We start from the raw sequence: 24,395 nt of genomic DNA on the forward strand, positions 1-24,395 counted from the left end.
GGAGGCAGAGAAAGACTGAGAGGATTGCTGAGGGCCAGTTAGAATTGCCCTGGACTTTTGAGACCTGCCCCTGGAGCTGCCAAGGATTGAGGAGACATGGCTTTATGCTGGTACTTTGTCTGTTTTGATGTTGTTTTGCCAGATTCGTCCACTGGTGAAGGACAGTCCTGTTGTTGCAGAGGTTCTGGAACCTTGCTGTTGGTTCAGAAGCCCTGAAGAAGGATTTTCTTGTTGTATGTTTACATAAATCCTGGAAGAGGGTTTTGCTAATGTTTTCAGGGGTCTTAGGACTGTTCTGCAGACAGAGAATGAATTAATGAGGACACTGGCAATGGATCTTGTGGCCTTGCTAGGCTTTGTCTCCCCAGGAACAAAGATTGCTGAGAACTTGCCTCAGGTCAAGGTGAAGAAAAGACCTCTCTTTGGATATTAAATGCTGTGCTTAAGGTTGTTATAACTCTGGGGTAGATGGCCTTTTCAGTTGTGATCCAGGGGTGGGAAACTTTTGACTCTTTTGTGCTCTGTGGCTGACCAAATGAATGTACTTTGTTTATGATTGGAAACTAATCTCCATTTGAGAAGAGGGGCTTTATGATTGACTAAATGAGTGTAATGTCCAGGGGTGGAGTAGTACTTGGAAATTATTGAATTACACTTGGTGAATGCTGTATTTTGAATTATGCTATATTTTGATTTTCTCTGTTCTTAATTTGTCACTGAATAAAATGGAGAGCAGCTATGCTGGTGTTTTGAACCTTGAAAGTTGCCTTTGCTTGGCATTACAGGCACCAGGTCAGGATCTCACATGATCTGAAACTCACCACCATAAAGAAGGAGAGAGCCTGGAATTTGATAATCGAGAATGCAAACAATATAGGTTTACAAACAAGAAAAATTTACCTAGCAAAATTGTGTAAAATGCTACAGGGAGAAAAAAGGATCTTTAATGAAATAGAGACTTCCAAGCATTCTTTTAAAAAAAATTATTTATTTACTTTTAATTTACAACATTCAGTCCCATAATCCCTTGGGAGTTCCAAATTTTCTCCCCCTCCCCCTCATATGGTGGCATACAATCTGATACAGGTTCTACAGATACCTTTGAATTAAACATTAGTCAAGTTGCAAAGAAGAATTATAACCAATGGAATGAACAATGAGAAAGAAGGAAGGAAACAAAACACAAAAGAGAGAGAGCAAGCAGTTTGCTTCTATCTGCATTCAGAATGTAGTTCTTTCTCTGGATGTGCATATCCTCTCCTTTCTGAGTCTGCTGGAGCTGTCTTGCAGCCTGGCATTGCTGAGAGGAGCCCAGTCTATCAAAGTCAGTCATCACAGATACAATGTATCTGTAATTGTATACAGTTCTCCTGGTTCTGTTCTCCCAAGCATGCTTGAAGAAAGGACAAGAGCTGCACAGAAACAGTGATATATAATACTGGCCAAGAGAAGCCTTTTTGTAGGTAAACATGAATGAATAGTCCTAAAAGACTATACAAGGATAAACTGTGTACCTTCTAAACCAGGGGGGATGATCCATGCATTCCCTCAGAACCTTATCATCATCAGGGGTCATAGGAAAGGTCTGGTAAGACAAAGCCTGGGTTTCTCTCTTGAAGTTCCCTACCACCACAATAGCTTTCTATTGTAGCTCCCTCTTCTTTTGTTTGTTCATTCTTCATTCATCTTTTCTTCAGTTCAATTCAACAAAAAGCCCTTGGAGTGGGTTTTTAATGTTTTGATGCTCTTAAAAGGAGAAAGGAAAGGGAGAGGAAAAGAAATACACTAGGAAAGCAAAAAGGAAGAGGAAAGGTGGGGGAAATTATCTCATAATTGGAATGCATAGACTATACAAGCAAGGAGGAAAGGGTGTGTGTGTGTGGGGGGGTGGGGGTGGGAGGGGGCATGGGCAGCAGCTGAATCGAACTTTCAGCCGAAGTGGCCAAAGGAGAGAAGAATACACACCCAGGTAGGCGGGGGGAGGAGGGTTGATTAAGCCAAGGACAAGCTCCAAGCAAAACAAACTCCAATAAAAGGTGAACCATGAAGAGCTGAGGCTTAAAAGGGAAGAAAAACAATAAAGGAACCTGGGTCAGGGAAAGAGAAGGGGGCTGGGGAGCTGAGCCAGACCCCTGCAGCTGGCCACCTTCTTTCTTTCCCACCACCCTCTGCTTCATAAAGAGGTCCGTGGCGATGACCAATCATTTAGCCCCCCCTGGTGCTCCCTAGCCAGCCTCGGCCCGTCTCGGGCCTCAGTTTCCCCATCGACTGTCTGAGATCTTCCCTAGGGCATCCTGGTTACCATTCAATTTTCCACATCCTTTGCCCCTTCACTCCTCCCGGCCTATGCCTGCCCAGCAGGGTAGACTACCCTACCCTGGGGGCAGGCTGGAGCCTAACAGGATAAACCCAGGAGCTTTCCAAACCCTTGCAGGTGGTGTTTCCCTACTGGAGTTAATTCCTGGGGCTACTGGCAGACAGGAGGTCCTTGCCCAGAGGTAGTAAAACCAGAAAGTCAAGCCAGTTAAGTGGAGGATCAAGGGCTTAGTGACTGATGGACTGCCAGGCCCACCCCCACCCAGCAGGGTGGGCCCCAGGTCACCACCCTGGAGGAGGAGAGCCTTGGGTGGGCTTGGGCTCAGCCACTAGACTCCTCTGCCTGGACCATGTTGGCCCACTCCTGCCTTCTACCCATCCCCAGGTGCCTAGCCTGGAGTTCTACTGCCTTACCCAAACCTTTGCACCTGTTTTCAAATTCAACATTTATTAAAAGCCTACTGTTTGCAGAGCAGAATGCTGGGGGACCATAAGAACTTAGCTAAGAGGAGAATTTTTGCTCTTAGGGAAGTCCCAGTGTGTGGGTGGGGGGCCAGAAATAAGATCAAACACTGGAAGAGTTTTTGCATAAACCGCCCAGATAAATGCCCCGGAGCCGGGATAAATGAAGTTCGGTTTTGGGTTCAAGGGTGAAGGCAGGTAGGGGACCGGGCTGGCTTTTGATTGAGTTTAGAGGTCAGGTCAGGGAAGGGCATGAGCAAAGCAGCGAGGTGGGACGGGCCTTTAGGTGGCGATCTCATTCCATTTTTGTTTCCTCGGGCCCCCGGTGCGTAGGCATAGGCCGGGAGGAGTGGAAGGGCCAAGGCTCGTAGGTGGGAGGCTGAAAGGTGACCAGGATGCCCTAGGGAAGAGCTCAGACAGCAGATGGGGAAACTGAGGCTCGAGACGGGCAGGGGCTGGCTCCAGGGCACAAGGCAGGCCTAGCGCCTGGCACCGGGGACTGGATGGATTCAGAATCAGGGGGTCTGGTTTCGAATCGTGTGTGACTCTGCCGGACCCTCCTGGACCTCAGTTTCTTCTTTGGTCAAAAAGACAGTGTGATGGCGGGGCGGGGGGAGTCTCTGAGGCTCCTCCCGGCCCATGTGGGGGAGGCCGCATTCAGGCCCCCCCTGCTCGGGGAACTCTCCACGTCCCTCCGCCTTCAGCGCCCCTTTCAGGCGTCCCCAGCTCCGCCCCTCTCCGCCTCGTCCCTGTCTCTTTAAGAGGGGGGCGGGGAGAATCATCTTTCCGGCTCTGCCGTCTTCCTCCGGGATCCGCCTTTGCTTTCGGGGGTGGGGCTCCGGCTCTCCCGAGGGGCGGGGCGGGAGGGGGAGGAGGAGGAGGAGGAGGAGGCGGAGGATTGCAGTCTCCTCCGTTACAGTCTCCTTAAGAACCCAGGTCTCCTGAGGGGCGGGGCACCTTCCTCTGTCCAGTCCCAGCATCCTCCTGGCCCGAGGCTCCTGTCTCTTTAAGAGACTGGGTCTCGGGAGGGCGGGAACCAAGGAGGGGGAGGGATGTCTTTACTTTCCCAGGCCTGCGCAGTGCGCCCGTCCAGGACCTGGGCGCCTGTTTCTTTAAGAGCGCGGTGAGTGCGGGAGAGGGAGGAGGAACTAGGCCCCACCCCTGCCCCGCCCCGCGCCACGCAGAGTGAACCGGATGTGGAGGCGGAGCCAGAGAACCGAGGCCGCCGAGGCTCCCCCCTCTCCGCGCCCCCCGCCCCTCACCCCAACCCGTCTCGTCCCTCTGGAATCCGAGGTGGGCCAGGTAAGGGTTTGGGCCCGCCGCGGGGGGAGGGAGAGCGACTGAGCCCCCGCCCCTTCCCCATCGTCCTCTCCCCGCAGCCCCCACCCCAAGACCCCCAGGTTCCCTTCCTTAACTGCGCGGGACCTGGAATGCCGCGATCATTTCCCGGTCTCTGAGTGTCTGGATCAGCCCAGGTCCTTACCAGAGGGGTGGGCGGGGTGAGGGGGCTTCTGACTACGCAGTGCATAAGTGGAGTCGCAGGACCTGAGTTACAATCCCTGCTGCGCTTGCAGACCCTTTCGCTCCTCCGGGCCTCAGCTTCCCCATCTGTAACGAGACGGTTGAACCCGAGGGTCTTGGAGGCACCTTCCTGGCCCCCTGCGCCCAGCTGCTTCAGGACTCACGATGCCAAATGCAGTCTCTGGCCCTTGCGGGTTTGCAGAGCCCCGTGATCCCATTTCACCGATGAGTGTGCTGAGGCTCAGGGTCCCGTCTTAGCCCCTCCCCTTTTGCACCTGTCATCTCCCCCTCCAAGCCTGGGTTGCCAGTGACGCCTCCTCCCGAGCCCTTCCCAGATTCCCTCCTCTCTTATGATACTTTATGGGTACTTTGTATCAGCCTGTCTAGCCTAGTGAGAGCCTAGGGCCCGGCCCTTCAGGAGCCCTGGCTGGGGTCGGGGCAGCTGCCTTCTGTGCTGCTGTACTTAGAAGCGTAAAAGGGCTGGTGGGGTCAGGAACATCGGGAGGCCTGCTTGGCTTCATTATCCGACATCTGAGTGGAGTGCCCACAGTCATTTAGATTTGATCCTGGAAGTCATAGGGAGCAAGTGACTATTATTGAGTGAGGGGGAGATGAGAGCTTAGGAAAATCGCTTTGGCCTGGGGGAGGATGGTTCCCATCCCATCTCTCAGCCGAAAGAGTACTAATGGAAGGCTTGAGAAGAGGCGAAATCATTTGGAAGCTTGTCAGTGGAGAGGCCAGATGAGTCATTTAGGGCCCAGTTGAGATTGGGGAATATAAATTTGTGGGGGACCCCAATCAGCATGGTTTCCTGGCCTTCCCCAGCAGCAGGTGGTGGGAGCTGTCTAAAGCAGAGTTCAGTAAGGTGTGATCCATCCTAAGACAAAGGACAAGGAGTTTGAATGTAGAGCTGAACTGAGGGATGGAGATAGGTAAGGGTGAGGGGGAAGCTGGTCAGAGTGATCACCTGAGATGGAACTGAGGGCGGTAGGGATTGGTTGGAGGTCCCAGTGATGCTGAAGAGAAGGGCTGGGTGTTGGCAGGCAAAGGAAGGGGTGAAATGGCACCCTATTGTAGCAGATAAAGGCATTGCAGAGTTTGTCATTGGGGTGTGTGGGTGATGGTGAGATCAGGCTGTGACGCCTTTGGGGTGGAGGAGGTGGGCCTGGGAGATGGGGAAGCCTGTAATCCTGGGGGGTTGGAGTCTTTGAGGGAGACCCTGTTTGTGGGCTGGAGCTGGGGTGGGGGCTGGGGGGTGGGGAGACCAGGAACCAGTCACCAAACTCATTGAGGAAAGGCAGTGCCCTGGTTTGGGTGCCCATCTTGGATATGGGCCTGAGAAGGAGGAGAGGTTCCTGAGTGATTCTGTCAGGGGACAATGGGGAGTGAGGACTGTTCCAGCTGCCACCACAACTAATGGGTGGGAATGAGGGAGGGAGCAGCCAGCCCTGCAGATGGTGGCTCAGGAGACAGGTTGTATTACCAGGGAGAGCCAGAACATGGAGGATGCACAGAGGAAAAGGTTTAGATGAAGTCTGGCTTGTTAATGAGCACAACCCACGGCTGAGGAGAACTGTGTGGGACACTGGAGCCAATGGCGGTTAGAGGCTGCTTCATTTTTGTTGTTGTATCCTCTGTATCTAGTACAGTGTGTGTGTGTGTGTGTGTGTGTGTGTGTGTGTTCTAGAATAGCATTTCATGAATTGAGTTGAGATTCAAACTCAGGTTATCTCTAGCCCAAGTCTGGACCTTTGGGACATCAAGAGGTTTTCCCCATCCCGTGTAAGCCCTGAGGATCTGATTATATCAAGGAGGGGACCACAGAATGGGCTGCTTGGGGAGCTGGGGAGCTCCTCCTCCTCCAGGGTCTTTGGTGAAGGCCAGGTGGCCCCTTGGGTAGTATGGGGCACAGGATTCTTATTTGGGCGTGGGTGGGATGCTGGGAGTTTCTTTCCATCTAGAAGATTCTGTGATCTTCGAAACAGTCAAAACAGTGTCAGCTGTGGCTTGTCACATCTCCAAGTTTAGAAGAGGAAGGGGCCTCAGAGACCCTCTGACAATCTAGAGCTTCTTAACCTGGGGGCTGAGAACTTTTTTTTTCTTTTTGGAGGGGGGAAGGCAGGGCAGTTGGTTAAGTGACTTGCCCAAGGTCATATGACTAATAAGTGTTAAGTGTCTGAGGCTGGATTTGAACTCAGGTCCTCCTGACTAAAGGGCTGGTGCTCTATTCACTGTGCCACCTAGCTGCCCGAGAACTTACTTTTTTTTTTTGCCTTTTTTGGAGGGCAATTGGGGTCAAGTAACTTGCCCAAGGTTACACGGCTAGTTTGTGTGTGTGTGTGTGTGTGTGTGTGTGTGTGTGTGTGTGTGTGTGTTAAGTGTCTGAGGCTGGAACTAAATTCGGGTCCTCCTGACTCGGGGGCGAGCACTTTACTCACTGTGACACCTAGCTGACCCGAGAACTTGCTTTTAAAAAAAATTTTTTTGTAACATTCCATATTGTAGGAGTCCTTTGGAATCAATTTTATTTTGTCCAGTCTATATACAGACTTATCTAGTCCAGGTATCTATTATCCAATTTATCTAGTCCAGTCCCTTCATTTTGCAGAGGAGGAAGCTCTGGCCTAGGTAAGTAAAGTGACCTATCCAGGGTCATTCAGTGAATTTCTTCAAATTCAAATCCAGTAGGTGGTTCCCCTGTTCTACCCTCACTTCCTCATTCTAGGCCACTGTGGTCCTTTGTACATTAAGGAAAGGAATTTGTCACCTCTTTTAGTGTTGTGGCACCTTTGGAAGTCTGGTAAAACCTGCAAACCCCTTCTCAGCCTCATGTTTTTAAATGCATAAAATCAATTGTAGGATTACAAAGGAGACCACTTATATTGAAGTACAGTTTGCTGACCTCTAGGTAAGAAGCCCTGAGCTGGGATAAACTTAATGGTCATTGGAGCCATGGTCATTATTTCCTTGTTGCATTGTGTGTGGCACCCTCAACCCTCACTCCCTACTCTGCAGCCACCTCCTGAACAACCTTGCCCCTACTGGTCTTGCAGCCCTTGGATTGTCTTCCCCCCTCTTCCTCAATTTATTTCTGGAGCTATGATCCAGTCTTAGCCATTGTTCCTGGATGGGGTGTGTCAATCTGCTAATTGTGTGTGTGTGTGATCTCTCCCATTAGAGTATAACCTCCTGGTGGCCAGATACTGTCATCGCTTTTGTATTTGTATATACATTTGTATTTTGTATTTGTATCCTGAGGGAGCGGCTTTGTTGGTGCAGTGGATAGAGAGAGTACTGGGCTTGGAATCAGGAAGACTCATGAGTTCAAATCTGGCCTTAGACTAGCCGGACTAGCTGTGTGACCCTGGGCAAGTCACTTGCCTCAGTTTCCTCATCTGTAAAATGAGCTGGAGAAGGAAATGGCAAACCACTTCAGTATCTTTTCCAAGAAAACCCCAACTAGGATCATGGAGAGTTGGAAATGATTGAACCACAGTCATTTATTCAGCCTCCTTCCCTCTTCTCTCTCTTTTTAGTATGTATAGGTATTGAAGGGAGAGGGCTGGTGCATACAGGAGATCTAATCCTTTGGGATCCCCATTTTAAAGAGAATACTTGGGGTTCTCAGACTCTGGTTAGAAATAGGAAGAACACTGAATGATAGACCAGAAGGTTTGGCTGCCAATCGGGCGACCTTGGGCTGGGTCTTCTCTGGCACGGTTCCCCATATGTCACGAGACTTTGACAAGTTGACAACACTTGACCGTCTGTCTCTTTTTTCTCAATAACTCTGCTAGAGACAGCTGTGTGGCTTGGGGCAGGGGACCAGGAGAGGTCTGGGGTGGCAGTGGGACCTGGGAATGCCAAGCAGACAGAGCTAGTTGTGGGCCTGTGAGGGAGGGCTTGGCACGAAGCTGGCCTCCCAGGAAGCGCTAGGTACATGCTGGGCGGTCAATCAGTTGACTTCCCTGAGCCTCAGTTCCCCTTCCAGGGAAGTGGGGATAAGCAGTGCCCCTCACAAGGCATTTCATAAACTTTTCAGGGTTTCCCAAAGTCAGCTGTTCTAACTTCCTAGTTCTTTGATTTTTTGGGGGGATCATTTACAAACAAATGTTCCTTTCTTTAGACCTCCCTGCACCTGTTCCTTTGGATCACTGGACGGGAACCTGCCGGATGAATGGCAGCTGCTGATGACTTAAAATTTGAAGGTAACGCCCTTCCAGCCACACCTGCAGGACCCTGGTCCAGAGAGCAATGACTGTGCTCTTAGTGAGTGCCTGCTGTATGCAGCTGCTTCCTGGGAGGTGGGCCAGGTTTGGGGAAGATGTCAGAATGACCATGATATGGGCCCTGCCCTCCTGGAGCTTATAGTCTAGCAGGCGAGAAGAGGCTGAGAGAGAAGGAAATTTAACTCTTCTAATCTATATTAGATTTTTTCACCGTTTTTCAAATGGTCAAGAAAAAAAAGAATGTATTTTGTTGTCAAGGTCCTTGCCCTTGCTCTGAGGCAGGCCCTGGACAAAGTCGCTTCCTCCCAGCATCCTTTGGGGATTTCAAGTGCAGAGTTGACGTAGCCCTCTCTCTGTTGGGTTCTCGTCTGCAGAATTTGGCGATGCGGCCAACCTGCTGCCGGCCCCCCAGGATGCCACGGCCGTGACTATCGAGGAGCCCAGCCAGAAGCCCACCCCCAGGGGCCTCCCAAGAGGCTCTGGGAGGGAGGAGGATGAAGAGCTCCTGAGTCCCAGTGACTCGGATAAAACGGAGGTGAGAAGGGCTGCCCCAGGCCTCTGCCTTCTAGCAGCCATGGCCACAGATTTGGCTCGGGCTGGCAGGTCTGTCCTGAGAGCTTCCTGTGGGTCCCTGGCAATCTCCATTTAAATTTGGTTTTAAGGCACTAATGCTTAGGGGCCAGTGAGTCTGACCCGGAGGTCAGCCTGGACCTTCTCACGTTTGTTTCCTGCTGTGGTGCCTGAAGTTCTTCTAGGGAGCCACAGACCCTCACATCTTCAAGTTTGTATCATAAGGGACCCAGCCCTGGGTGGGCATTCATCAAGTGCATTTATTTCTCCCCTGGCAGCTCCTGGCCGGACAGAAGAGAAGCTCCCCCTTCTGGACATTTGAATACTACCAGACGTTCTTTGACGTGGACACCTACCAGGTTTGTGCACCACTCCCACCATGTTTGTGTGTGTGTGCATGCGTGTGCGTGCGTGCGGCACACGCTCAAGCACTAAGAGAATGACCTAGAGAGTCTGTGTGTGGGGAGGGGCTTAGGGGAAAATAAAGGTGTCCTTTTTCCCATCCAGCTTCCCAGAGTCCCTGAAATCCACCCTCCCTCCCCCACTGTGACTCCTGGGGGGTTGGATACCCCAGGAGAAGCCCTGATTTAGGCTTGCCTGTCTTTGGCCCTGACACATGGGCTTCCCACTCACGATCAGCCGCTTCATGGGTCCAAGGCTCTGACTCCTCCTGTGACTTGGGGAAGACACCATTTGTTCCTGGCCCCTCTCAGCATTGTTCTCTGGGTGCCCCGTGGCCTGGCCGCTGAGGTGGCCTGGATTCATTCTGGGGGTCAGTCTCTCTCCTTGTTCCTTTTGCTTCCATTGCTCTCTGTGGGAGATCATGGCCATGCTGTGGTCCGTGGCTAGGTCTCCCCAGATCAGAGGGATTGGGCCCCAGGGAAGTAAAAGGGCCCCTACTTTCTAGGAGTAAACAGCAGCGTGGGATTTAGCCCCAACTTCACTCACTTTCAGTTTGGACGAGTGCTGGCCTTGATGTGAGGAAGCCCTGAGTTCAGATTCTGCTAGCTAGGTGTGGCTCAGCAGTAAGTGAACCACCCTCTCAGGGCTCTTGGGAGGCTCATGGGAAGAGGAGGCAGTATTTGTGAGGTGCTTTTTTGCTTCTTGTCCTTGCAGTTTGTCATCAAGCCCTTTCCCACCGTACTCCACACTGCTCCCACCCCCCTCCCACATAAGCCTCTAGGTAACAGGACACTCTGGGCCTAGGACAGATTTTTTTCCTTCTCTCCACAAAATTGCCCCAAACATAAATATAAACAGTGGTGATGGTAGCCTCTAGACAACTGCCAGGATTCTCCTCCCTGCCTGGCAAGCTCCATGTTCCTCTTGGAGTCTGGGGCATTCCTCCAGCCTTCAGAAAACTCTCCTCTGTGGAAGGGTAATGGAAGCTGGAGTCTGAGAGAAGTGAGCCCTCCAATGTGAGGTGAGACCCTTCTTCGCCCTGATGGACCCCCACTGGCCTCTGACCTGAGAGCATTACCCTGAGGACTTGGCTACCCCTGGCATGGCGAGGTGCTTGGGGTTCCTAGAGAAGCCTCTCCCTTCTCCATCCAAGTGGCTCCTGGTCGTGGGTGGAGAGCAGAGTGCGAGGTCTGCTGCTGGCCTAGCTCAGTCCTTGCCTAGGGTCAGGTGCTGCCCACTCCTCTTCTCCCCTGAGACCAGCATGCACAGCCCTCTCTGGGGGGCAGGATGGGGCTCCTCCAGAAGGCTGGGACCAGGCCCTGCCACCCTGAGCCATGTGCCTCTTCTTTTCATGGCCATCGTGGGCTGAGAGGTTACACCGCCATCTCTGGGCTGGGGCCAAGACTGCAGAAACTTGCTTCTTGGGCCACCTCTCGAGAGCAAAAACCCACTGACACGTGCTGTCTGTGTCCCTCGGGGGGCGGGGGGTGTGTCCCCCTCGCTTGTGCCTCAGGTCCCTTCTTAGCTCTGCTGCATTCTGAAAAGGGGTGAAAGAGTCCACTGTGTAATTGGAACCCTAGAACCAAGGAGTGATTTTGGCCCCCAGCAATCCAAGCCGATGACCTCGTCCCCAAGAAACAAGATCCAGTGCAGACCCCCACAATGGCCTCCCCCCTTGTAAGCACATCAAAGTGATCAGGAAAGTCTTGGAGAAACCTTGCTCCTCAACAGAGGGGCTCCAGCCTTTTTCCTTACTCTCTTTGGTTATTTATGCTCCTACTCTGGACTCCTGCAGAAAAGCACTTAGCACTTAAGTTTATCTTGTGGTCTCCCCCAAAGCAACGATAGAGAAGTATAGGACAGCTATTTTTCTCCTTCTCACGAAAGAAATGCTAAAACAAAAGACTCACAAATGGACATTGACAAAGACTTAAGCAAGCAGTGGGAACTTATAAGTGCTGCTAGACTGTTCCACGACGTATCCGAATGTGAAGCAGTTTGTGTGATGTCTGAAGAGACACCTTATGTTCCCCTGGCTCTGCACTGGAGGTATACAAGGCCAGACCTGGCAAGTCAGGCCAGGGGAGGGCCATCTTCTCTGAGAAGTGCTGCAGTATCTGGGGAGAACCTCCACCATGTGTCCAGCACCGGCTGAGGGACCCAGGAGTTCTTGTCCTCTCAGACTCACAAAGTTGTCCCCAGTGCTGGACATGATGACCTTAAGCTAGGGAGTATGCTGGAGCATGTTCAGCTTCAGAGAGCTGATTGTTAAATTTTTAGTGTTAGTGTTCACGTTTCAGAAATCACAAAGGTTTGATTCATTGTTTTGTTGATTGTCTAAACTTAAGAAAGTGATTAAGGAAAGGTTAACAATGCAGATTAAATGTTAAAAGTGTGTGAGACACAATTTTTTTAAATTCTGGAGAGCTGATTGTTAAAAATTTACCCACATACCCCTGCCTGCAGCACTAAGCTAGCATACTTTTCCCCAGAAATGACCAGGCTGCAGGCTCAGCACTCTGTGATTCTGTCACAATTATGAAAATTTTGATCCAGTCTGGACCTCTACAATGAAATTCAAACATACTTTTAGAAATTGGAACACATTGTTTTTTACATGGACACTAATAATCTCCCCCCAACCTCCCTGCCCCCCCCCCCTGCCCTGGTTGGGGTTAAGTGACTTGCCCGGGGTCACACAGCTAGTAAGTGTCAAGTGTCTGAGGCTGGATTTGAACTTAAGTCCTCCTGACTCCAGGACTGGTGTTCTATCCACTGTGCCACCTAGCTGCCCTGACACTGATGACTTTAATGAAAGCATAATACAGTTCTTAAAACATGGGAGTGATCCTCTTAAGGGAAGTGAGTGGATGGGGCAGTAATTCCCCCTGGCATGGTGTGCAGGGGCTTGGTGGGCGTTTGTTGCGCTTCATCTGCGGCCTGACCGGGGGCATGTAGCTTGTCACTTTCCCACCTGGTTACTCTGGGCCTTGTGTACTTCTGTAGATGCTCACCTCTGTCATTTAGATTTCCTGTTTGGTTGGCCTTGTCTGAGGTTCTTGGGGATGCAAACACTCCTGGAGAGACGGGCCTTGTGCCCAGAGGAGATTCTGTCCTCCCAAAAAGAAACCCCAGCGTCGGCTGCCCCCGCCATTATCTCCCATAATTCCTTGGCCTAGCCACAGACGCTTCCTCTGACTCCCCAGGAGACATGAGTTTTTAGTGACATGATACTATTCTGACTTCTGCCCTTGTGGCCGCCTGGCACCTTGTCCCTGGTAGAGCCCTTTCAGTTGAGGCCACAGCCTCCCTGGGAGTTAAGTGACCTCCTTAAGCTCACAGCTTGAGCCCAGGCCTTTGGATTCCAGGCCAGTGCTTTTTTTCACACCATCCCCAGTCAGCTAGCATTTTTAAAATGCCTACTATGTGTCAGACCCTGTGTTAGGGCCGGGGGATACAGAGGGAGGAGCTCTCATAGCGCCCGCCTGCATCTCGCCTCTGATCTCTGACTTCTCCACTGTCTTGTTTTTAGGTCTTTGACAGGATAAAAGGCTCGGTTCTGCCCATCCCTGGGAGAAACTTTGTCAGGCTGTATATCCGGAGCAATCCAGATCTCTATGGTGGGTATGCACAGTCCAGGCTCATTTCTATTCTGTGAGGGGTCATTGAGGGGGAGGAGGGGGACTGAGACAGGGTTGATGGAGGACTCTGGGAGGAGAGTGGTTCCACACTCTTCACCAGCTGCTCCTTCTTCTGGCCTCGGGCCAAGCAGAGCCTTGGGACAGCCTGAGCCTGGAAGCTGCCTTCAGGTGCTTAAAGAACTGTCCTGTGCAAGAGGGTATTGGCCCCAGAGGCCAGAACCAGGAGCCTGGAGGGGAGTGCCCCGTATGTTATCCTCTGAAATTGCTGATCTCTCTCCCCTCCCTGAGAGGGATGTTCTGCCTCCCCCTGAATCCTCAGGTTCCTTCAAGGCCCAGCTCAGAAGCCTCATCCTGGGGACCTCTTCCCTCTTCCCCTGGCCCTGGGCCTGGTTGTTCTCCATTCTGACTTTGGGTCCCCAGGGCCTTGTCCAGATGCTTGGAGCCTGGATCTGGAGTTGGGAAGGCCTGAGGTCAGATCCTGCCTTGGCTTCCTCACTAGCTGTGATCCTGGGCCCAGGGGCCTCAGTTTCCTCCTCTGTAAAATGAGGGGCTTGGACCCAGTGGCTGCTCGAGTGCCTTATGGCTCAGTGTTTATGATCAGATTTAATAAATGCTGATTGGATTGGATTGGCATGGATGGGGCATGTTTTAGAGGCAAATAGGGGTCCAATGGAAGGAAAAGCCATTAGGGTTATTGTCTGAACCTAGATTGGGCTGCCCTTTCTCTGAAGGCTCCAAGCAGAGACTGGTGGCCTGTGGTCCCCTGTTCTACAGTGGGAATTCTGTGGGTTCACTGATTACTAGAGATCTATGTCCCTAATCCCCAATCTTTAATCCAACTAATGACTCTGGCCTTTAAAAGATAATCACATGAGGCAAGTGTTGATTTTGTCTGAAATTCTTTGTTCTCTCCTGGGCCAGTCCAGGGGCATGTGTGCGTGTGCATGTGCGTGAAGGCATATGTCTCCTCTCATCCCCTTTTCTCCCTTCACAGGGCCCTTCTGGATATGTGCCACCCTGGTCTTTGCCATCGCCATCAGTGGGAATTTCTCCAACTTCCTTATCCACTTGGGGGACAAGACTTTCCACTATGTACCAGAATTCCGGAAAGGTCAGGGACTCACTATTGTTGGTATTGTCAGCTAATGTCCGCTGACATCCGCCTACCTGGAGTAGAGAGGGATGGGTGCTGTTGATGAAGCCACAGCTGGACCGTTCAGGGCATTTCTCATGAGAAGAACTGGTAGTGTCAGTAGAGCTGGTCCAAAGACTTGCTGTGTACTGGGCATGGTTCAGCAATCAGGTTGCCTGTGTGTTTGTCTGTGGAGGCTCTGGGCCTTCATCCAGGATCGTAGGATTTCTCAGTCAGTCAATCAGTAATCATTTATTAAGCACAAAGGCAGAGAACAAGCATTTATTTGTGGAGTGACTACTCTGGGTCAGGTCCTGTAGCAGGTGCTGCGAATGCAGAGACAAATACCAAACAGTGGTTACCTTCCAGGCATTCCTCCCCTCCCCCATCAGAGTGATCTTCTCAAGGTGCAGGCCTGGCCATGTCACCTCCCCTGCTCAGTAAACTCCTGTGGGTCCCTATTGCCTCCAGAATCCAGTATAAAATCCTCTGCTTGGTGTTCAAGGCCCTTCACGTTCTAGTCCCACTCATACTTTTCCAGTCTTCTTATACCTTACTCCCCAACACTACTCTATGACTTGCTTTAAAAAAATCATTAATTAAGCAACAGAGCTGGGATTTAAACTCAGGTTGTCATGGATAACAAATTTTTTCATTTTTGTTTTTGTATTTGCAATGTTTAATAGAGTGTCTGGTATATAGTAGGTGATTAATAAATGGTGATTGGTTGATTGATTGAATGAAGGTAGGGATTGTGTCTTAACTTTGACCCTCCCTTAGCACAGTTCTTTGTATACATTAGGTATGTAATGTTTGTTGATTGACTGAATGACCCAGTGACTAGAATTTTTTGACATTAAAAATACATGCATTTATAAATAGTCCTATTAAAGACAGCCCCTTTCTGTGCCCCCTCCTGAGTGTGACGCCCTGGGCAGTCGTCTCCTTTGCCCGCTCCTAGCTCTGGTTGGACACTGAGCCAGACTTATCATGACCGCTGCTCCTGTGTCTGCTTCTGCCCAAAACATGAAGTAGGATGGCTCCATCTTGGGGTCATTTCAGCTTTGTGGAGCTATGTTCCTAAAGAGAGGAAGGAGGGAGGGAGGGAGGGACAGGGAAAGAGAGAGAGAAGGGGAGAAGAGGAGGGGGAGAAAGAGAAGAGAGGAAGAGTGGGGGAGGCAGACACAGAAAATGTGGGAAAGTGCTTCCTTCCCCAGCCTTCCGGGGCTTCAGGAACAACCAAAAGGCCAAGTTCTAGGTGGACCCACGTCGTTTAGAGGAGTCACCGAACAACATCTCAGCCACTCAGGCAGCATTATTTAGACAAGAAAGGGACACTGGGCATTATTTCCAGCAATTCATCAAAGGACTCAGATACCCATTTCCCACACAGAAGCAGCATTCAGTAACATGGTGAGGAAGTTAATTTGTAGCCAGCTGTCAGCTCTGGCTATCATGTGAGAGGGAGAGGATGCTGGGGGACCGCCAGGCTGCTTCCCCGGCTGAAATGCTTGCCTGTGTCTCAGGTGCCGCGTCCTTTGGACGTCTTCTCTTGGCTAATCCAGTTGTTTTATTGTAATAGCCTCTTGTGAGTGGGCAGCCTTGCCCTGTGGGCGGCCTGGTCCCCCTGGGTGGCCTGCTTCCCTGGGAGGCCTGGTTCCCTGGGCGGCATGGTCCCCGTGGGCAGCGTGGTCCCCGTGGACGGCCTGGCCCCATGGGTGGCCTCGTCCCTGTGGGAGGCATGGCTCCATGGGTGGCCTGGTCCCCGTGGGCGGCCTGGTCCCCTGGGCTGCCTGGTCCCCGTGGGCGGCCTGGTCCCCTGGGCTGCCTGGTCCCCTGGGTGGCGTGGTTCCCATGGGCGGCCTGGTCCCCATGGGCAGTCTGGTCCCCTGGGGAGCCTGGCCCCATGGGTGGCCTCGTCCCCTGGATGGCCTGGTCCCCATGGGAGGCATGGCCCCGTGGGTGGCCTGGTTCCCGGGCAGCTGTGGCTGGAGGTAGTTCTGGCCGCTGCTGGCACGTGCCTGGGCATTTAGACAGCTGTACTGTTTCCCCAGTGTCCATCGCGGCCACGGCTATCTATGCCTATGCCTGGCTGGTCCCTCTTGGCCTCTGGGGTTTTCTTCTGTGGAGAAACAGCAAAGTGATGAGCATTGTCAGCTACTCATTCCTGGAGATTGTGTGCGTCTATGGCTACTCACTCTTCATCTACATCCCCACGGCGGTAAGTCGGGCGTGGGGGTGAGGGGGCAGCAGGTATGGTGGCTGTTCTCCTGGGGAAGGGAGAGCGCCGGGCGTGGAGGCGGGAAGGCCAGGGTCAGCCGCCTCTGTCACCCGCTGCTTGTGTGACTGGGCAGGTCAGCTGAGCTCTCAAACACTGCGTCCTCCACCCGCGACATTTCACAGATGAGGAGACTGAGGTAGGCTCATACTTAGTGAGGGTCTGAGGCCTCCCCAGGTCAGAGTCGGTGGCTCTTTGTTCCACACTGCTAGGACATGTCAGAGATGCCCCGAGGCCTCAGGACAAGCCCCCCAAGCACTTCTGTCAGCCTTTTAAGACTTCCATCCTTTTCCTTGGGGTTGGGAGGCTGAGCTGTTCCTCTTTGGGCCTGGTCCATTGAGGGGGCCTCATCACTGGTACGCCCTGGACAGGAAGCCAAAGCTGTAGTCATGGCCTCGGACCATGGTCACCCAGCTCTGAGGAGCAGAGGGCTGATGTCGTTAGAACAGCACTTTAGCTGTCCAGACGTCCATATGAGGGAAGAAGTTTGAGGATTATCCATCCTTTCCTGTCTGAATTCAGCCCTGTGGAGAGCTCCTAGTGTGAAGGCACCCTCCTCTGATGCAGAGTGTACCTCAGCTCTCAGTAGTGGGTCTCAGAGGCCTGACTTGAGCCCCAGACTTAGTGACTCTAAGGCCGGGTTCTTAGGAAAGTTAGTGACTGTTGAGTTGTTTCAGTCGTGTCTGACTCCCCATGACCCCATGTGGGGTTTTCTTGGCAGACACTGGAGGGGTTTGCCATTTCCTTCTGCTCATTTTACAGATGAGGAAACTGAGGCAAATGGGGTGAAGTGACATGCCCGGGGTCACACAGCTAGGAAGTGTCTGAGGCTGGATTTGAACTCCGGTCTTCCTGACTCCAGGCCCAGGGCTCTGTCACTGGGCCAGCTAGCCACATTTCAGTCTCATTGGTTTCCTCCTGTGCGTATCTTCTTTGTGCTGGGGGAGGCATTAGCAGCTGGGGGCCTCGGGAAGGCCCTTCCAGAAGACAGAGAGGAGGAGGGAAGGAGGGAGAGCAATCCAGGCCTGGGCAGACGTCTGCGAGGATCATTCATCCCATTTCACAGAAGAGGAGGTTGAGGCTGAGAAAGGCTGCCCCCCCGCCCCAGTCGGAGGTAGAGGCAGCTCTGTTCCCAGGGCCTGGCCTCTGCTCTGGGGGCTCCTGACTACTCTGTGCTCATGGATCACGCTGGCAGCTGCCAAAGCCTGGCCCCCTCCTCTTTTAAACAACTGAGGGTAGTATGTGATGCAGTCGGAGGCTAGTGGGGCTAGAGGCTGGGTTTGTTTTCCCCTGTCCAGGTTCATGGAACCCTGGAATAGGATTGTTTAGGCACCAGCTTAAGGACCCCCGACCTAGAGGGGTTTTGACTTGTGTTTCCTGAGAACGGTGATGTCTAACCTGCTGAGATCTGGGGCCTGGAATAGCAGGAGGCAGCGTTGCCTCGTGTCGCCCACAAGACCCTCACCTGGCCTCTTTCTCCCTCCAGATCCTGTGGATCATCCCCCAGAAGGCTGTGCGCTGGGTCCTGGTCATGGTGGCCCTGGGCCTCTCGGGCTCCGTCCTGGTGATGACGTTCTGGCCCGCCGTCCGGGACGATAACCGGAGGATCGCCATCGCCACCATCGTGGCCATTGTCCTGCTTCACACGCTCCTGTCTGTGGGCTGCTTGGTAAGGGCGCGGTCACCAGTGTGCACACAAATGCGGAAGGGGCCGTCGAGGGCATTAGTGTTACAGAGTCCTGGAAGGCGAGGGCCGGGAGGCTCTGCCCAAGATTAGGGGTCCAGCTGGGACTGGCCTCTCTTTGTCTCACTGTGCTAGAGTTCCTCTCTGGTAACATGGGGCCTTCTCTATGGGCTCCTGCCCCTAAGGGGGGAGGCAGGGACAGCATGCCTCAACTGTACACAAACAAGCTGCACACGGGAGGAGCCGGGAAGAGGCTGCTTTGGTCTTCACAACAGCCCTGGGAAGCAGATGCTGTCACTGGCCTCACTTTGCAGACAAGGAGCCTTGCTCAGAGCCCCCTGGCTAGTCAGTGTCTGAGGCAGGATTCACACTCAGGCCCTTTTATTTTTCCTCCAAATCTGGGCCTCTCCTGCGTGCCACCCCCCTCTTTGCAGATCTGTGCAGAGGATGCTGGAGCATCCCTGGAGCAAGGAAGCCCAGCTGGTGGAGCAGGAGGAGCTCTGGTGGACTCTCAGACTGCTCTCCCAGCGCCCCCTGCTGGCTGGCGAGGCCAGTGTGAGGCAGCCCTGCTCTTTGGGCTCTGTCCAGTACCATCTCCCCTATGGAGCTTGGGAGTGGAGATACTGGCCTCTCCAGGGCAGGCTCAGAGCTTTTCTGCTTCTTTAACAGCTGCTCCTAAGACACTGGTGACTGGAGGCATACAGGAGTCAAGGGCCAAAGGTCGGGGATTGGGCATATGGTGTGGTGGACAGCTTCTCATCCTTTATAAGCTGCATGACCCTGGGCCACCCTTGAAGGTGCCATAATTAATGAAATCATTAATTAATTAATTGAATATTGCATTATTTTTATGGCAGAGGAATGGCTCCATTGGCCATCCCTCATCCCATGCATCTGTCATGTCCAGATTGGGCATTTCTGGTCCTTTTGGAGCTTTCTGACACAGACTTACAGGGGAGAGGTTTGAAGCCAGGTGCTACCATGGAAAGAGTCCTGGGAGTTGAGGGATCTGGGTTTGAAATGGGCTCTTATCCCCACTTATGTGTGTGTCTCAGGACAGACCCTTCCTTCAGTCTTCAGGATCCTTACCTTTAAACTGAAGGGCCAGCTTGGACCAGATGATCTAAGAGCCATTGCAGATCTTCCTGGAAACTGGGAGGCAGCCTGGGATAGGGAAAAGGATGCTGGATTTGGAGTCAGAATGCCAAACCTGACTCTCCTCTCTGTGCCCTTGGGCCCAGGACCTGGCCTCCTGGGCCTCTGTCTCCTCATCTGCCAAAAGGGGGGCCTGTACTTAATGTCTTGATTCATTGATCCTTATGATAATAAAGTAGGTACTGGGCGTGTATGGGAGGATGGGAGAGTCAGTGGACTGGCTGGCTGAGGGCAGGCAGTCTTCACCTTTTCTGAGTTCTTTGGCAGTCTGGGGAAGCCTCTGGGCCCCTTCTCAGAATTGTGTTTTTAAATGCATTAAATTAGAGGATTATACAGGAGACCAGTTATACTGAAATTCAGTTATTAGAATTTTTAAAAACATTCACATGTCCTAAATAAGGACCCCTGGCCTTGGCAATCTCTAAGGTTTCTTCCAGCTTTAAATCTTATGATTCTGAGTTTTAGACCATTCAAATTTTTAAAAAAGCAAGTTTTGTTGATGATCTTTTTTTAAACATGGTTGACACTTTCCAGTCAATGCCTGATTCTCCCCAACCCCTACACCAGTAGAATCCTCCCTCATAACCAAGAGGTGTAAACCACAACACTGGCCTGGTCTGTCTTGATGGGATTGGATTTAGGCCGCCTCTGAGGGCTCTTCAAACCGCAAGGCTCCTGACCTTTGTAGAGCTTCCTCTCCTGAGCTCTCCTTTTGATGATGGGTCTCCTTTTCTGTAGGCGTACTTCTTTGACGCCCCCGAGCTGGACTATCCTCCTGTGGTCACCCCTGCTCCTGCTCAGAAGCAAACAGCGGGAACGGTCAAGGTCGGCTGAAGAGGATCCCCTCGGGCTGGGCGACGAGGACTGTGAGTCATGGCGGGGTCTCATCTCCCTGCTCTTCAGTGTGTCAAATAACCCAAACGGCTTGTGAGCCTCAAGGAACCCAGTGTCCACTGAACTGTCATAAGAGACAGGCTGAGGACCCTTTTATCTTTTCAGAAGGGAGTAAATTGGGCAGTTCACTGATCGGGGGGTAGGGTGGAATATGGAGACTACAGCTGAAGAATTTTGCTTTTATTCTTAACACCAGAAATCCCTTTGGCATTGGTATCTTTCTGGGTCCCATTTGTTAGCCTGCCCGAGGCACCTTGTCTTCCTGTCCTAAGCAGCATCACCCTCGTCCCTGCTCTCAGCACAGGCCTAGGCACAGGACAGTGAGTCATGTCCCCTTCCCCACCTGTCCCTCCAGGCTGTAAACATGAGTGTGGGGATCTCCCAAAGAGAGTGTGATGAATGGCCCTTCCAGCCCTGCTCTGACAGGGGCATCAGTCTCCTTGGCAGTGAGCAGGGGCAGTCCCGATCCTAGGCTGCCAGAGATTTATGGCCTGGCTGAGCATTTTACTGTAATCTCGGCCTGAGCTCTCCTTGAGAAATAATAGTTTCTAACCTCTCTGCTCACCGAGATAACCTTCACCATGTAAATCAGCAGTGCTGCTGGAGATGTTAACCCCTTCCTTGCCCTGGATTCTGGGCTCCTTCCTGGAAGCAGCAGCTGGATTTGGCATGAGGCAGAAAGGGCATCTGATTGAGCCCCCTCCTCTTATAGATCAGAGGGAACAGGCCCAGGCTATTGGAGAGGCCAGCCCAGGGTCACCCAGGCACTGAAGCTGAGGCTCAGACTTAGAATCTTTGAATCTGTTGACTACAACAGCACCAACAAAACCCAAGCATTAAACGCTCAAAATCAACATGCATTTATTTTTAAAATTATTTTTTCAATTATCGGAAACATCCTCTCCCTCCCACCTCTCCAACCCCTCTGGAAAAAGTAAGGACAATAGCCCTTGTGAGAGATAGGCATCCTTGGCCCCTCCCTTTGGCAAGAGCTGGGCAGTCTCTTTCCTCTGGAACCATTGGAATCCTGGCTAGGCACTGTGTTGATCAGAGTTTAAAAAACTTTTTTAGGGGCGGCCAGGTAGCACAGCGGGTAAGAGCACCAGCTCCAGCGTCGGGTCGACCTGGGGATCAAATCCGGGCCCAGATACTTAGCACCACATCCAGAAATAACTGGCCGTGTAACCTTGAGCAAGTTACTTAACCCCGTTGGTTTAAAAAAAAAACTTTTTAAAAATGTTTTATTGTTGTCTTTTTTTTTTTTAACATGACTATAATTTCCCCCTTCTCCTTCCAAAGGGCAGTCTCTTATAGCAAATGACATTTTTAAAGACAAAAAAACCCCCAAAAACAGAAAAAAAGAAGAGGGGGGGAAATTGGCATAACTGATCAGTTTATTAAAATGGCTGAAAGCATGTGCCTTGTGCCTGCCTGGACCGGGGCCAGGGGGTCTTCTTTGGATCTGGGATCTTTTTGGTAGTTTTGCCCCATTCATTTTGAATTAGTTGACTTTTCTCTGTTTTTCTTGGCTTGGCTGACATCCCAGGCATCAGCTCCCACGCTTCTTTCCTCATCATTTCTCTTCTCATGGCCTGCATTGCCCTTCTGGTTCTGCTCACTTCTCTCTGCATCCATTCAGATGAGTCTTCCAGGTTTCTCTGAAACGGTCCCCTCTGTCATTTCCTTTTCCTTCCCTGCTGTAATTTGGGCAGCCATCCCCCGCTTGCGGGGCTCCCCCCTCAGTTTCCAGTTCTTTGCCAGGGCAAAAATTACTTGGGGCAGCAGGTTTTCAGGGTTAGCAAAGACTTGTCAGTTGGGGAGTGGCGGACCTTATTGTGGGACATAAATATGGTAGAATGTTACTGTGCTGTAAGAAAAAACATGGGTGATGAATGCAGAGAATCCTGGGGAAAATGATGGGAGTGTACCCTCGTAACAGTGAAGATCCAGCTTTGATAGAGCACTTTTAGGCTTGTAAAGCTCGTCCTTATGTATGACCTCATTGGTCCTCATGACAGCCCATTATTATCCCCATTTTACAGATGAGGAAACTGAGTCTGAGAGGAGGTGAAGTGACCTGCTGAGGGTCCCACAGCTAGGAAGTATCTGAGGGAGGTTTTGTGCTCTGTGCATTGTGTTCTGTGGCTGCCCAGCTGATGCCAAGTGAAGTCAACAGAGCCAAGAAAACAGCAGCCACGTTGACTTGTCACAGCATCAGTGGAACCAGCGGCCCCCCAAACAATCAAAGTGGGGGACAGGCAAAATTATAAAGGGGAATAAACCACCCTCTTCCCCCCACCCCCAACTCCTTTACAGAGGTCAGAGGCCACAGCTGGGGCATGTGGCACATAATTAGATCAGACTCATTCAATGTTGTCATTGACTTTCATGGATTTTTCTTTTTTGATTTTTTAAAGAAATTCTTTGTTCTAAAGGATGTCTCTTGGGGTGGGGGAGGGTATGGGAGGAAATTGTACTACATGAAAACAAAAGATGGATCAATGAAAGTATTCTTTCTTTCACAATGTGCAAGGAGAGGCCCCAGGAGGACAGAGACCAAACTATTTCTAGAGACCTGGGAAGAAAGCAGGTGTCCATCTTGGGGAGTGGGACCAGCTGTACTGGGCCTGTGCTGGGGATGTGGCTGTGCCATAACGGAGGGTGGGTCTGAATCCTGCCTCAGAGCAGGGGAAGTGTTCCCTGAACTGATGCAATGCAAAGCAAGCAGAACCAGGGGCAGCGGAAACCGTTCCAAAGGAAACAACTATGAAACAGCCATAACTGCCGCAATCAGACTTGTCCCCAGAGAGGAGGGGAGGAAGCTCCCCTCTCTCCTCCTCTATGGAGGCTGCCCCTCAGTTGAGGTGACATTTAGTTCTCCCCCTTTCTTACCTGGGCTGGCTTGCTGAGCAGGAGGGGGGATGTGTGGGATGTATCTGGAAAGAACAGGGATCTGAAAAACAGGAGTTATGAGTACAGACTCAGAACTGAAAAGACCCCAGGAGGGGGTACTCCCCATCTTGCTTGGGGGGGGGAGGGTGGTATTAAGGAAAGCTTTGTGGAGCCAGGGGCTTAGGGGCTTTATGCTGGGGCTTAGGATGGGCCACAGCATTTGAGGCCTGAAGCAAGTGAGAAGCCCCCTCATTTTACAGATGGGGAACTGAGGCCCGGCGAGGCTGAGTGACTGACTTGTCCAAGGCCACCCAGGTAGCAGGTAGTGCAGCCAGGATTGGGCAGAACCTGATGCAGATGGGGGTCCAGGATGATGGAGGGGGTGCAGTGGTGGTGGGGAGTTCAGTTTGTGAGCTTTTACCCCCAGTTCTGCCTTCTGTATTTTTAGGTCTGCTGTCTCGTTTCCTGGATTAAGGAATACCAGAAACCCACGAGACAGGGACAGACTGGCCTGCTGACCCTGGGCTTCTGGAGGCTGCCATGCTGGAGACCAGGAGCCCTCCAATACCTTACATGCTGTGCAGCCCCCGCCCCCTTCCCAGGCAGGGTTTTCTCTTCCTCCTCTTCTCCAACATGCTTGGCTGTTGTGGCCAGGCTTGGGCATCTGTTTCCTGCAGTCCTGTGACCTCAACTGCTTGTTGGAGCTGTGTCCACTGCCCTTGAATTGTCTGTCTTTCTTGCTGTTGGGCAAACAGTGGAGTGCTTCTGAATGCCTCGTGTCATGTTTCCCGCCCAGCATCTCTGGGTCAGGGAGGGGGCTGGGCTGTCCCTTCCCTCTTCCCCACTGGGGACTCTGAGGAGCTCACTGTAAGTGCGGCTCTTGTGGGGCTGGGGTTGGTGTCTTGGCTGACCGGACCCCGGGTCATTGACTCAGACAGCGGTGCAATAAATACCTCACAGAACGCCCTAGCTCTCCACTCTCATCTTTGCCTTGTGTGCCCGCCCCGGGACGGGAGAGGGAGGATGACCGAAATGAGGTCAGTGTGGCCGAGGCTGGAGGCCTGGATGTGCTTCCTGCTGGGCCCGTCACCATGCTGGGGCTTTCTCTCCTGCTGCCGTTCTCTCGGCTCCGGCCTTGGCCTCTTCTGCTGCTGGCTCACACGTCATCATTCACAGTGGCCTCATCCCCTTGTCCTGGGGGTGGGCATCTCCCCCCTAG

The 24,395-nt window shown here is 52.1% G+C and overlaps 1 protein-coding gene across 3 annotated transcripts; it reads left to right on the forward strand.

The window, feature by feature from the left end:
• Positions 1 to 3,946: 3,946 nt before the first annotated feature.
• YIPF1 (Yip1 domain family member 1) lies at positions 3,947 to 24,139 on the forward strand. 3 transcript variants are annotated; one of them, XM_069093537.1, is made up of 10 exons: positions 3,947 to 4,080; positions 8,426 to 8,507; positions 8,903 to 9,063; positions 9,377 to 9,457; positions 13,033 to 13,120; positions 14,136 to 14,252; positions 16,328 to 16,494; positions 18,038 to 18,220; positions 20,129 to 20,256; positions 21,356 to 21,525. In XM_069093537.1, the coding sequence occupies exons 2-9, from the start codon at positions 8,477 to 8,479 to the stop codon at positions 20,222 to 20,224; spliced, it is 924 nt and encodes a 307-aa protein (XP_068949638.1). In that variant the 5' UTR covers positions 3,947 to 4,080; positions 8,426 to 8,476; the 3' UTR covers positions 20,225 to 20,256; positions 21,356 to 21,525. The 3 variants fall into 3 exon arrangements, with proteins under 3 accessions (XP_068949638.1, XP_068949636.1, XP_068949637.1); XM_069093535.1 differs by lacking the exon at positions 21,356 to 21,525 and adding an exon at positions 23,625 to 24,139 and having other exon boundaries at positions 3,948 to 4,080; XM_069093536.1 differs by lacking the exon at positions 21,356 to 21,525 and adding an exon at positions 23,625 to 24,139 and having other exon boundaries at positions 4,012 to 4,071.
• The last annotated feature ends 256 nt before the right edge of the window (positions 24,140 to 24,395 follow it).

This window comes from Petaurus breviceps, unplaced genomic scaffold, assembly GCF_028583685.1.
Source record: "Petaurus breviceps papuanus isolate PSGF00001 unplaced genomic scaffold, PetGlider_PUasm1.0 208, whole genome shotgun sequence".
Lineage (NCBI taxonomy): Eukaryota > Metazoa > Chordata > Mammalia > Diprotodontia > Petauridae > Petaurus > Petaurus breviceps.

Bases quoted from the DNA above. Each gene is read 5' to 3' on its own strand.
- YIPF1 (XM_069093537.1), top strand. From the start codon at position 8,477: ATGGCAGCTGCTGATGACTTAAAATTTGAAG. The intron at 9,064-9,376 runs GTGAGAAGGGCT...CTCCCCTGGCAG, and splicing joins GTGACTCGGATAAAACGGAG to CTCCTGGCCGGACAGAAGAG. The intron at 9,458-13,032 runs GTTTGTGCACCA...TCTTGTTTTTAG, and splicing joins TTGACGTGGACACCTACCAG to GTCTTTGACAGGATAAAAGG.